The sequence below is a fragment of the Prionailurus viverrinus genome, chromosome B3 (genome assembly GCF_022837055.1).
Source record: "Prionailurus viverrinus isolate Anna chromosome B3, UM_Priviv_1.0, whole genome shotgun sequence".
Lineage (NCBI taxonomy): Eukaryota > Metazoa > Chordata > Mammalia > Carnivora > Felidae > Prionailurus > Prionailurus viverrinus.
In genome coordinates this window covers 35,575,113-35,587,621 of record NC_062566.1, presented here as the reverse complement: position 1 = coordinate 35,587,621, position 12,509 = coordinate 35,575,113, and the positions used below count along the sequence as shown (strand labels likewise).

Here is a 12,509-nt window from a genome sequence, read left to right as displayed (position 1 = left end):
CTTGTAAAAAGCTGTCTCATATTTGTTGAACAGAACATCATTTTATGAACCACTCTATTTTGTTTTTTTTTGTTTGTTTGTTTTCAATTATGTATGTATGTATTATTATTTTTTTATGAAATTTATTGACAAATTGGTTTCCATACAACACCCAGTGCTCATCCCAAAAGGTGCCCTCCTCAATACCCATCACCCACCCTCTCCTCCCTCCCACCCCCCATCAACCCTCAGTTTGTTCTCAGTTTTTAAGTCTCTTATGCTTTGGCTCTCTCCCATTCTAACCTCTTTTTTTTTTTTTTCCTTCCCCTCCCCCATGGGTTCCTGTGAAGTTTCTCAGGATCCACATAAGAGTGAAACCATATGGTATCTGTCTTTCTCTGTATGGCTTATTTCACTTAGCATCACACTCTCCAGTTCCATCCACGTTGCTACAAAAGGCCATATTTCATTTTTTCTCATTGCCACGTAATATTCCATTGTGTATATAAACCACAATTTCTTTATCCATTCATCAGTTGATGGACATTTAGGCTCTTTCCATAATTTGGCTATTGTTGAGAGTGCTGCTATGAACATTGGGGTACAAGTGGCCCTATGCATCAGTGCTCCTGTATCCCTTGGATAAATTCCTAGCAGTGCTATTGCTGGGTCATAGGGTAGGTCTATTTTTAATTTTCTGAGGAACCTCCACACTGCTTTCCAGAGCGGCTGCACCAATTTGCATTCCCACCAACAGTGCAAGAGGGTTCCCGTTTCTCCACATCCTCTCCAGCATCTATAGTCTCCTGATTTGTTCATTTTGGCCACTCTGACTGGCGTGAGGTGATACCTGAGTGTGGTTTTGATTTGTATTTCCCTGATAAGGAGCGACGCTGAACATCTTTTCATGTGCCTGTTGGCCATCCGGATGTCTTCTTTAGAGAAGTGTCTATTCATGTTTTCTGCCCATTTCTTCACTGGGTTATTTGTTTTTCGGGTGTGGAGTTTGGTGAGCTCTTTATAGATTTTGGATACTAGCCCTTTGTCCGATATGTCATTTGCGAATATCTTTTCCCATTCCGTTGGTTGCCTTTTAGTTTTGTTGGTTGTTTCCTTTGCTGTGCAGAAGCTTTTTATCTTCATAAGGTCCCAGTAATTCACTTTTGCTTTTAATTCCCTTGCCTTTGGGGATGTGTTGAGTAAGAGATTGCTACGGCTGAGGTCAGAGAGGTCTTTTCCTGCTTTCTCCTCTAAGGTTTTGATGGTTTCCTGTCTCACATTTAGGTCCTTTATCCATTTTGAGTTTATTTTTGTGAATGGTGTGAGAAAGTGGTCTAGTTTCAACCTTCTGCATGTTGCTGTCCAGTTCTCCCAGCACCATTTGTTAAAGAGGCTGTCTTTTTTCCATTGGATGTTCTTTCCTGCTTTGTCAAAGATGAGTTGGCCATACATTTGTGGGTCTAGTTCTGGGGTTTCTATTCTATTCCATTGGTCTATGTGTCTGTTTTGGTGCCAATACCATGCTGTCTTGATGATGACAGCTTTGTAGTAGAGGCTAAAGTCTGGGATTGTGATGCCTCCTGCTTTGGTCTTCTTCTTCAAAATTCCTTTGGCTATTCGGGGCCTTTTGTGTGAACCACTCTATTTTGAACATTTTGGTGGTTTTCAAGCTGTTGCCATGGTCTATATAACACTGTAGTAAACATCTTCCTGTGTTCAACCATTTCCTTTTATTGATTCTATTTTCCTTTGGGAAATATTCCCAGGACGGGGGGGGGGGGCAGTCTTGTGTAACAAGAAGCTTCTGAGTCCTGAAGTTGTGCTCAGTCAGGCACCCTTTTAATTCCCCATCCCCACAACTCTCCCCCTGACCATCTAGTAGTCCTCAGTGCCAGCACGTACAGCCACTAGTGGTGGAAAGCAGCTTTGCAGGATATATCACGTACCTTCAAAATTGTCAGTATTTGCACTTCAGCGAATTGAGCCTCAAGAAATACATTAAAAGCTCATGCACAAAGATATCTATTGCAGCATTGCTTATCAATCTTCAACATCAGTCTTGCCCAAATATTTAATAAGAGAGAAGTGGTCAGGTAGATTATGGTTATAGATGTAGACTACTATGGAGCTGTTAAAAACAGTGTTCATAATATGTGGAAATGTTATGTTAAGTAGAAAAATGGATGCAAAATGTATATACGGGATGATCTCATATAAAACCAGTAAACCAAAAGCATTCTGCATTAAAGACTAGAAGAAATATATTAGGATCATTACAGAGGTTGACTTAGCCAGCAAGTGGTATTTTTTCCTTTGTTCTTTCTGCTTTTTGTTTTTACCAAGTTTTCTCTGGTATTAGGCTTATGACTAAACCCAGCTTACCCTCTCCCATAACTTCTTAGAGAAACTTTTTAAGGCCCAGGTAAGAGTGTACTCACCTTGGAACTGTCCTGGCTTTGAGTCTTGGGCCACTCATACATGCTTTTGTACTCCCCTGTCCCTTTGGCTTTTCCAGAGGCAGCAGACGCCCCTCCACCTTGCTGCTGAGCACGCCTGGCAGGACATAGCAGAGATGCTCCTCGTCACTGGGGTTAACTTAAACCTGAGAGATAAGGTACCTCTCCTCCCAACCAGCCTCCCTTTCAAGCTTTCATGGCTCCCTCTTTGCCAGAGACCCTATTACAAATGCCTCGTGCTCTCCGACTATTCAAGGCTTCCCATCCTTTATATACTAGCTCAAAAGCAGCCTCCTCCGGGAAGTCTTTCTGCCCCTCCATTACTTTCCCCTTCCTCCTCTGAGGTCCCTCAGGACTTGGCCTGCCCTTCTCCTGGTGTAGAATTGTGATGTGGTCACCTTCTGTTTCATGGCTCCTCAGACTTTGAGCTCCTTGAGTCGCCTGGTGGGGAGGGGGAGAGGGAGTAGAGGAGCAGGGTCCCACAGCCCCCTAAATATAGGACGGGGGTGGGGAAGCTACCTGGCTCTTTGTGCCTCTGGGCTGACTACTTCCTCAGGTGCTGGAGGTTCCAGACCAGCTGAAGATTTGGTCTGAGGCCGAGAATGTCACAGGCTCATGAGTGGAAGGGGCTTGCACCTGTGGCCCAGTATGGTGTGGGGAAGAATTGGGGGCAGAAATGGGCCCTGAGGCTGAATCTGGGAGGGGCTCCCTGCTTTGAGCTGGGCCCCAGGGTAGCTGGCCATATGTAAAGAGGAGCTTCCCAGCTCCCTGCAGGTTCCTGGAGAGATTGAGGCCAGCCCTGTGCTGGAGGTCTGGAGCGAAGGGCCTGGGAGCATGAAGTGGGGAGGGCAAATGGACCTAATGAACCCGGTCCCCTTCCCTGGGCTCTGGTTTCATCTGAGAAGTGGGGCAGGTAACCGCTATTTCAGAGGTAATGTTGAGGAGTTGTGTAGGCTGAGTTTCATAAGCTCTAAGACTTTCTAAATTCTAAAGAAACAAGAGGTGGTTACTGGAATTATTATTCTTGCCTCGTTCAATCCTTCCCCATGCCCAGAAAACTTTTCTGCTCTCCGGTGTAGACTGCTGGAAACTGCTTTCCTTGGGCAGGAATGTTTGCAGTCAGTACTAGAGGCTACCCTACGCCCCACCTGTAGCAACTTTGGCTTCCATTCTTACTTCTTACTTGCAGCAAGGGAAAACTGCCCTGGCAGTGGCCGCCCGCAGCAACCACATCAGCCTGGTGGACATGATTATAAAAGCTGATCGCCTCTACAAATGGGAGAAGGTACTGAGACCCTGCACTTGGTCTCTCCATGTTGCAAAGGGACTGTGTGGGCTTGGCTCTAGGTGGGGCTGGCTTTGAACCCCAGCCCTGACCAATTCAGGACCACCCTCAGTTTCTGAGGAGGTGATAATCCCTGCCTTACCTAACACCAGGGTTGTTTGTGAGCATCTGGAGATGAGTGAGCACCTAAACCACACTGAAACAAAGCAGACTGAGGTCCATGCCAGTGTGGAGATGTTACTGGACACTGTCACAGCCCCTGGTTGATGGATTCATGTGTGCCTGCCGGCATGCATGAATAAAGAGATGGCAAGTTGGTTTTAGCTCACTGCCATCTTCAGGTGATTGGAATTGCTGTTCGGGGTGTTCTATTCAGGCAACTTTCTGAGCCCAGAAGGAAAGTGTGCTGGGATTAATTAGTGATGTCTGCTGAAGAACTGGGGAAGAGTAGCAGGTGTTAAGGCTATGTTTTTCCAGTCCTCAGGAAATGGGGGTAGGATGGGTTTTTTTTTTTGACATCTTTGAAGGTTGTTTTTGTATGCAGGAAACAATTTTTGCATTTACTTGAGTTTTAAAAATTAATACTAAATTTATTATGAATTTTAAAACCTAGTTTTCCTTAAACTTTTAAAATCATTTTATAAATCTTTTTTTTTTTTAATGTGTATTTATTTTTGAGAGAGATGGAGACAGAATGAGAGTGGGGAAGGGGCAGAGAGAGGGAGACACAGAATCTGAAGCAGGCTCCAGGCTCTGAGCTGTCAGCACAGAGCCCGACGTGGGGCTCGAACTCACGGACCGTGAGATCATGACCTGAGCCGCAGTCGGACGCTCAACAGACTGAGCCCCCCAGGCGCCCCTCATGTTATAAATCTTATTCCATTTATACAGCTACTATATTTTAGGAATTTTAGGAATTTCCACTTTCAAGGAAGCCTTTTGATTAATGTTTGGATCCATGTTTAAACTTAGTTAATTAAACTATCTTAAACATTCTAAACTGAGTGAATAATAGATTTTTAAAAGTACTTTGAATGCTTCCTAAATTCTTAAGTTATCCTAGTATATCCAGTAAATTAAACCTATAAATAAAGTGAGTCTCAAATATCTTAAACATTTCAATATTGTTTGCAAACTGAGTAAACTTCTCTTATACCTCTCAAATTAAAAAAAAAAAATCACTATTCCAAAATTAGTTAATAACACATTTCAATAGCAATCATAAGATATTCTCTTTCATGGACATGCTAGATTCTCAAAAACATTATAGCCCCTTTATGTCTAACAGGTTACTCCTCAATGTAACCCCAAAATATTAATACCAAGGGTATGATTAACTGATTCATCTCTGTGCGTAATTCTAACACCTCAGACTTCAAAAGTTCTCAACGTCAAGGTGGCGGCGTGGTTAGAATCACAGCCTGCCCCCCACTCCCACCCTAAGGCCAGTTCATTCAGAATCTCTGGTGTGGGAACCAAGCATCAGTAGTTCTTAAAGCTCCTGGATGATCCCAATGTACCAATGCGGCTAAGAACACTGCTCTGAGGAATACCCACATGAGAACCAGTCAGTCTCCCTGGTCACCATGTCATAGGTGACTGAACATTGTTGACCAGGATGTAAGATTTGCAGCTGCAGACACCAGAACTCACCTGAGCTTTTTAACAACCAGAACTCTGTATCCACATCCTTTAGAGGGGCTTACTTAGGCTTTTGTGGGTTTAACCGATGCTATCACATACTTCTTTTATAACTTCTCATTTTATCACCTGCTTTGCATAGAAAGAATTCTGTAACCCCGCCCTTCACTACTTGTTGAGATTCTGCAAATCTGCTTAAGTACCTGATCCTCGGCTTGACTGCTGTTAGCCACAGCTGCTGAGTCCTTCTGCTGGCACTTGTGCTGTGAGAACACAGAGAAAAGAGAGGAATTGGGAAGGCTGCCTGGAAGAGATGGCATGTAGATGGTCTCTTGACTGTGGTGATGGGGTTGAGGGACAGGGAGGTGAGAAAAGGAGTTCTGGATGGAGGAACAATGTGAGCAGCTGGGGTTCTAGAGGTCAAAGCAAGGCACAGAGTGAGAAACCAGAAACCCCAGGCCTGTGATGATGCCAGTACCCCATCCAGGCTCCCGAGGGAGAGCCTGGCAGGGATGCCCCCCCCCCCCCCCGGTGGCAGCTGCACTTTTGGGATCTGCCCCACAGGATCACGTGTTGTGCAGGGACCCCAGGGATCCCTCTGGGAAGAACTTGACCTTTAAGCAAGACCATCGGCAGGAAACGCAGCAATTCCACTCTGTGCTGTGGCGACTGGCTTCCAGGCATCTGCGGCCTCAAGAGTGGAAGAAGCTTGCGTATTGCTGGGAGTTCACCGAGGCCCACGTCCATGCCATCGAGCAGCAGTGGACAGGTACCACCCGGCCTCTCCCCACCCCAGAGCAACCAGTGGGTGGAAGGGGGGCACTTGTGTGTTCAGTTTTCTGCATTTCTGGGGGAAAAGCCAGTGCAACCTGGCAAAGTTGGATGGCAAGCCACATGTCATCGCCAACATCCCGTGTGCTCTTCCATCCTTCCAGGCCTTTGCTCAGGCTGAGCCCTCTGCCTCTCCCTCTCCCTTGACCTGTGAACCTCGCATTCTTTGTGAATGAGCTCGTCATTCACACAAACTAAAGGCACTCTCCATAAAAAGTAGAGGACCAGCTCTTGCCACCAGTATTTAACTTCTACTTGGAAATGTTGGCTCTGGTACTAAGGGAGAAAACAAACAGAAATAAAGACTGAAAATATTGGAAAGGAAGAGAGATTTACTAACTTCAGGTGCTATAATCCTATACATGAGCAGTCCAGAAGAATCAGCTGAAAAACTTAGCATAAAATAATTCAGTGAAATGGCTAAAGATATGATAAAGTATACAAACACCATAGTATTCCTATGTACTATCAGTAAGTGGGGAAAAATATATAGGGGTATTTTTGAAAAGATATTCCATTTACAATAGTGTTTCTAAAAAGAAGTATGAATGGCATATGAGTAAACAGTAAAAATTAGTTCAACTATTAAAAAAAGACTTGGGTAAGTGGAATGACATTCTGTATTCTTGGCTAGAAAGTGTCAGGTAGACATTGATTTTTCCCAAACTAGATTAAAAATTTGAATCAGTTTTTTAAAAAGTTTTTTTTTAATGTTAATATATTTTACTTTATTTTTAAAACTTTTAAATTAAGTTCATTTATTTATTTTGAAAGAGTGAGCAAGCAGGGTAGGGGCAGAGAGAGAGAGGAGAGAGAGAATCCCAAGCAGGCTGTGCACTGTCAGCACAGAGCCCAATGCGGGGCTCAAACTCATGAAACTATGAGATCATGACCTTAGCCAAAATCAAGAGATGCTTAACCGACTGAGCCACCACCCAGGTGTCCCCAAAATTGATTGTTTTAATCAAATCAAATCAAAATAGAAAGTTTTTGAAACTTGACTAAAGGATTCTAGAGTTCACTTGAAAGAATAAAGAGGGAATATTTAAATGAATATTCTGGGGGGAAAAGTGAAGAGGGTCTAATCCAACCAGACCCAACCTTTTATAAAGCTCCAATAAAGCACAGAGAGATACCCAACATATGTTTTCCCAAACATAAAAATATGCACACCAGTTAGTGAAATAGAGCAGGGAGTCCAAAAGTAGCATCTATGATGGATAAGAACTTTCACAGATGATAAAGGAGTACTGGTAAATTATGGGGCTGGGGCGAGGAATAGTGAATAAATGGATCAAATGAAACAGCTACACCAAGGGCAGCACCATGAGGAAGTGCCTGCTGAATGTGCCAGTGAATGGACTGATTCGGCCCTGAGGGCTGTGCCCAAACATGTGTGTCCCCGACTGGGAGAGCAGACCTTGTCACAGAGTTTAGTAACAAGTTAATGCCCTCCTCCGGCACTGAAGAGTGTGGGCAATTATTTTCAAACATGGCTGTACATTGGAATTACCTGGGAAGATGTAACACTGCTTAGCGCCCAGGCTGCACCCAGACCCAAGTAGGTTGGAATCTCTGGGGAGGGTAATGGAACCCAGGTGTCACTGTTTTCTAAGACTTCCCAAGGGTTTCCAATGAGCAGTTACAGCTAAGAATCACTGGTGCAGGGGAGAGAACATGGCCACCTGTGTCTCGCACTATGCTGGTTTTCTCATCTGTAAAATAGGGCTGCTAGCGTGCAAGGCACAGGTGAGCAGCCAGAGATGAAGGGAACAGTCATGTGCATCATGGAATCACAACAACAAGTGCCAAATCTTTCTCTCTTCAGAGCAACACCAACAGGATGCATGGTGGATGCTCAGGAGAAAGCCTGGGGTTGGGGACGTTCTAGGATACAAAACCTCCACCCTCACCCCATCTGAGGCTGTCTCTTCCCTCCTCTCCCCATCTCGGCTGAGCTCCACCGGAGCTTGGAAAAGGGCCTCTTGGCTCTTTCCCACCTGGACATGTGTACTACAGACATCTTCTCAGACTTGGCTCCTTCTCTTTCTCTCCTCATGGTCCTCAGGCATCAAGAGCTACCAGGAGCATGGCCACCGGATGCTGCTTATCTGGCTGCATGGTGTGGCCATAGCCAGTGAGAACCCCAACAAAGCACTGTTCGAGGGCCTCGTGGCCATTGGCAGGAGGGACCTGGCTGGTAAGAGTGTCCTCTGCTCAGGGCAATACTGGGCCCCAGAGTCAGAGCTGCATGGCCCACCTTGGAGTGTGACAGGGCCCCCAAAGTTCTGCCCAGGCCATAATGCTGTGGGGCAGCACCTTCCAGATTGCTGGTCCTAGCCTTGTCTACTGGAATTCAGGCAGAGCCCTGAGCAAACCACAGTACCTCCTGGCCCCCATTTCCCCATCTGTGCCATGAGGGTTTGGGCTTAGATGATGCCTGCAACTTTCACAGCCCCAAAGCCACTGGTGTTATCATCTCTGGCCCTCTGTACTTTGATTTTTGTTTTTGTTTCTAGTTTAAAATAAGGCTGGAACAGCCTATAGACTTCTTTTTTCACAAGCAGTAATATATATAGGCCAGAAGTAGCTTAATATGAGTTGAACCAGTCAGAGCTGGTCAAATAAATAAAATATCTGAGGCCATCACGACCTTTTGAGTCTGTCAATTCCAAAAGCCTGGTTTGAGATTCAGGGCACCCTGTGGAATCATCAGGCAAGTGAGATAAAAGGTTCAGTACTAATCCCTCATTAAAAACAAAATCAGCTCATGATGAAAGAACCTTAAATACTGTAATACACGTCCCTGGCATGGTGCATTACGGGGCTACCACAGGACAGGGTGTTAGGCGGTCACCAATAATAACGAAGGCTAGGTTAGTCACGCACCAACAGTAAAAACATGGGTAGCATGTTATTGAGAGGAAAAAGGAAAGCCCCCCTTTGTAGTATCTCACAGCTGCTGCAGGCAAAGTGGGAAACAGTCACTTCAGAGTGGAGGAATTAGGGATGACTTTTTCTTTTTCAAAACGTTCTTAAATATTATTGCTCTATCTTTTTTTTTAACACAAACTCTGGCAGGCAATTAAAACATTTTTAAAACCAGCTCTGTGAGGCAGAGCTTAGGCAACATGAAGCAATAGGATTCTTCTGTCTTGCAGAAAGCATCAGGAAGAAAGCAAATGCTGACCCGGGTACCCCCAGGAGGTGTACAGCCATGTAACTGGAGAGGCCAGACCTTCAGGGGCATGGAGACTCAGAATGGGGGCCCCTGAACAGAAGAGGACCACCATTTAAGGGCTTTTAAAAAATCACTGTTAACAGACCTCCAGCTGCTTGTACTGAAACACCCAGCCCTGCAGGACCAGCAGGCACTGTTTGTAATCTCTTTCACAGGGGTTAGTCCAGGGGCCAGTTCAGGTTTTGCAGGTAATCCCTTCCCACAGGTGCAGTCCTTTGCAGCTCTTGGAGCATCACAGCAGTCCCCTGAGATGCAAGGGCCATCTTTTCAGAAAGGACACTGAGGCTCAGAATGGATAAGCAGCTAATCAGCTGTTGAGGTCAGGTGCCAAACCCAGCATTCCTGTCTCCCCAGCCTGGCAAAAGGACTCCAACTGTCACTTACAAAACGGATCTCCTTTAACTCATTCACTGGCTTTTAATGAATGCTGTGCTTACAAAAACAGTGTTTCTGTTCACAAGCTTATTTATATGCTTTGACAGTTCTAAGAGGTACACACATTCTTTTTTTCCCATTTTGTTTAGAAATTTAATTTTAAAAATTTATTTTTATTTTTTTTTTTGAGAGAGAGAGAAAGAGAGAGAGAGAGTGCATGCATGGGAGAGAGGGAGAGAGAGAATCCCAAGCAGGTTCCATGCTCGGTGCACAGCCCCACGTGGGGCTCAATCCTACAACTAAGATCATGATCTGAGCTGAAATCAAGAGTTGGATGCTTAACCGATTAAGCCACCCAGGCACCCCTAGAATTATTTTTAACTTTAAAATTTTATTTTGAAATCATTTCAGACTTACAAAAACATTGCAGAAACAGTATGAAGAATTTCTGAATATGCTTCACAATGCAGCTTCCCCAAATATTACCATCTTACATAATCACAGTCTAATTTTCAAAACCAGGAAATTAACACTGATACCATACTATTAACTCATCTTCAGACCTTATTCCAATTTTGTTAGTTGAACCATTCATGTCCTTTTTCTGGACCAGGATCCAGTCCAGAATCACATCTTGCATTTAGTTGTCATTCTTTTTTTTTTTTTTAAGTTTATTTATTTTAAGAGACAGAGTGCGTGTGCACAGGGTGGGAGGGGCAGAGAGAGAGGGAGAGACAGAATTCCAAGCAGTCTCCACACCCTCAGCGCAGAGCCTGATGTGGGGCTTGAACTCCTAAGTTCTAGACCTGAGCCAAGATCAAGAGCTGGATGCTTAATCAACTGAGCCACCCAGGTGCCCCAGGGACCACTGTCTTAGAAAAACTCCCCACAGAGTTATCCACTGGGTCTGAGTCTCAGGAGGGAGAGACAGAAAAAAAACTGTTAAAAGCTGAAAGGGGCTTCAACCGTCACACATGGCCAGTGGGAGGTCACAGTGGAACAATCCTCTGAAAGGCAGGCGGCATTATATCTACCAAAATTACAAATGCATTTGCCCTTTGACCCAGCAATTCCACGTGGAGGAATTTATCCTACAGATAAACCTGCAAACATTAGATACCAAGACCAATGCAAGTTAATATGGCAGAAATTGCTGGGCAGAGGGGTGTATGGGAACTCTGTGCTATCTGCTCAGATTTTTATTTTTTATTTTTACTTTTAACATTTTTGAGAGACAGAGTGTAAGTGGGGGAGGGGCAGAGAGAGAAGACACAGAATCCAAAGCAGGCTTTAAGGTCTGAGCTGTCAGCACAGGGCCCAACGCGAGGCTCAAACCCACAAACCACGAGATCATGACCTGAGCTGAAGTTGGACACTTAAGTGACTGAGCTACCCAGGCATCCCTGCTCAGGTTTTATTTTTAACTGTTTTTAAAAATAAAGCCTATTAACAATTTTTAAAAAATACCTGAGGCTTATGAAAAGAAAGAAAAAGAGGCTTTGAAACCAACCTATTTTACACACAATCACCTATAGGACTGAGGCTGCACAGTCACAGCATGATTTGGACCCCCAGTGCAGCATGTGGCCTCTATGCCCTTCCTCTTCAAGTGCTGTGTTGAGGGGGAGAAACCTTCTCTTCTATATATTCCATTTAGGAAATGTATTTTGTACCACATGGGATTTAGACTATTTATCTGGATGAATTTTGTGAAATGGATTTTGTGTTTTGAGACGAAAAAGCAAGTTCTTAAAGAAAATAAAATTGAAATGTTGAAATACATCTTTCACATTCAATATGGTTTTTTTGTTTGGGAGAAGTATGGCAAAATTTCAAGTCAGACAAGCTGTTGTGGATTGGTTCTCTGTAACCACACCACTCAACTCACTGCCACCAGTCAATATTTACCGAGTGTGTTCCATGCTGGGCAGTCTGCTGGGAGCCGGGCTGCAGAGCTGAGTAGCCACGGTTCCTGCCCTCTGAGACCTTGTGATGGGGTGAGGGGGGGCTGGGACAACAATAATGTACTATCATGTGTTGGGTGTATACAGAAAACTGTGGGATTTGTTCTTCCTCGGGGAAGGGAAAGGGGAAGAGAAAGAGGAAGGAGAAGGGGAAGGGAAAGGAGAGGAAGGTCTGAGAAGCTCACAGAGAAGGCAGAAGTGGGGGGAAGCACATTCCAAGCAAAAAAACCAGTCTGCGCGATGGCGAGGAGGTGTGATGTATCTATTTGGGGGATGGTGTGGTTGGAACACAGGAGGCATGGAAAGAAGAGGAGAGAGGAGCTGGAGAGGCAGGAGGGCCTGGCTATTTCAGCCCCTCGGCAGACTATTCCAATGGGCACTCTTAGCTCAAGAGCCCTCTATGTGGTCAGCCGGTGCTTGGGGACGCCTGTGTCACAGCTCAGCTTCTCCCCTGCCCAATCCACTTCCCTTCACAACCTCTTCTCTTTGACCCTAAATAACCATCTTGCTCCAAGTTTCATCTTGGTATCTGCTTCACCTTGAGACTTGGGGATGGGGTGGGATCCAAGATGGCTGTTTCTAGCTGGGGCATCTGGGGAACAGTGATGCTGGGAGTTGGGGCGGTGGGTTAAGGAGAGAAGGGTTAGATTTGGGCAGTGGGGTCATGGGTGTGGCTTTTGACAGGTGGAGTCTGGTGTGCCTGTAGAAGGCTGGCCTGATGTACAGGCATTCAAGGC

At 45.0% G+C, this 12,509-nt stretch overlaps 1 protein-coding gene across 3 annotated transcripts in view; it reads left to right on the top strand.

The window, feature by feature from the left end:
• ANKDD1A (ankyrin repeat and death domain containing 1A) overlaps nucleotides 1–10,031 on the top strand; it is a 38,493-nt gene extending 28,462 nt beyond the window's left edge. For 2 of the 3 annotated variants that reach the window (XM_047864288.1, XM_047864286.1), the window contains 5 exons: nucleotides 2,495–2,593; nucleotides 3,625–3,720; nucleotides 5,926–6,130; nucleotides 8,261–8,392; nucleotides 9,354–10,031. In XM_047864288.1, coding sequence (XP_047720244.1) covers nucleotides 2,495–2,593; nucleotides 3,625–3,720; nucleotides 5,926–6,130; nucleotides 8,261–8,392; nucleotides 9,354–9,415 — 594 coding nt within the window. In that variant the 3' untranslated portion in view covers nucleotides 9,416–10,031. The remainder of the gene's footprint in view (nucleotides 1–2,494; nucleotides 2,594–3,624; nucleotides 3,721–5,925; nucleotides 6,131–8,260; nucleotides 8,393–9,353) is intronic. The other variant, XM_047864287.1, reaches the window with a different exon arrangement.
• The last annotated feature ends 2,478 nt before the right edge of the window (nucleotides 10,032–12,509 follow it).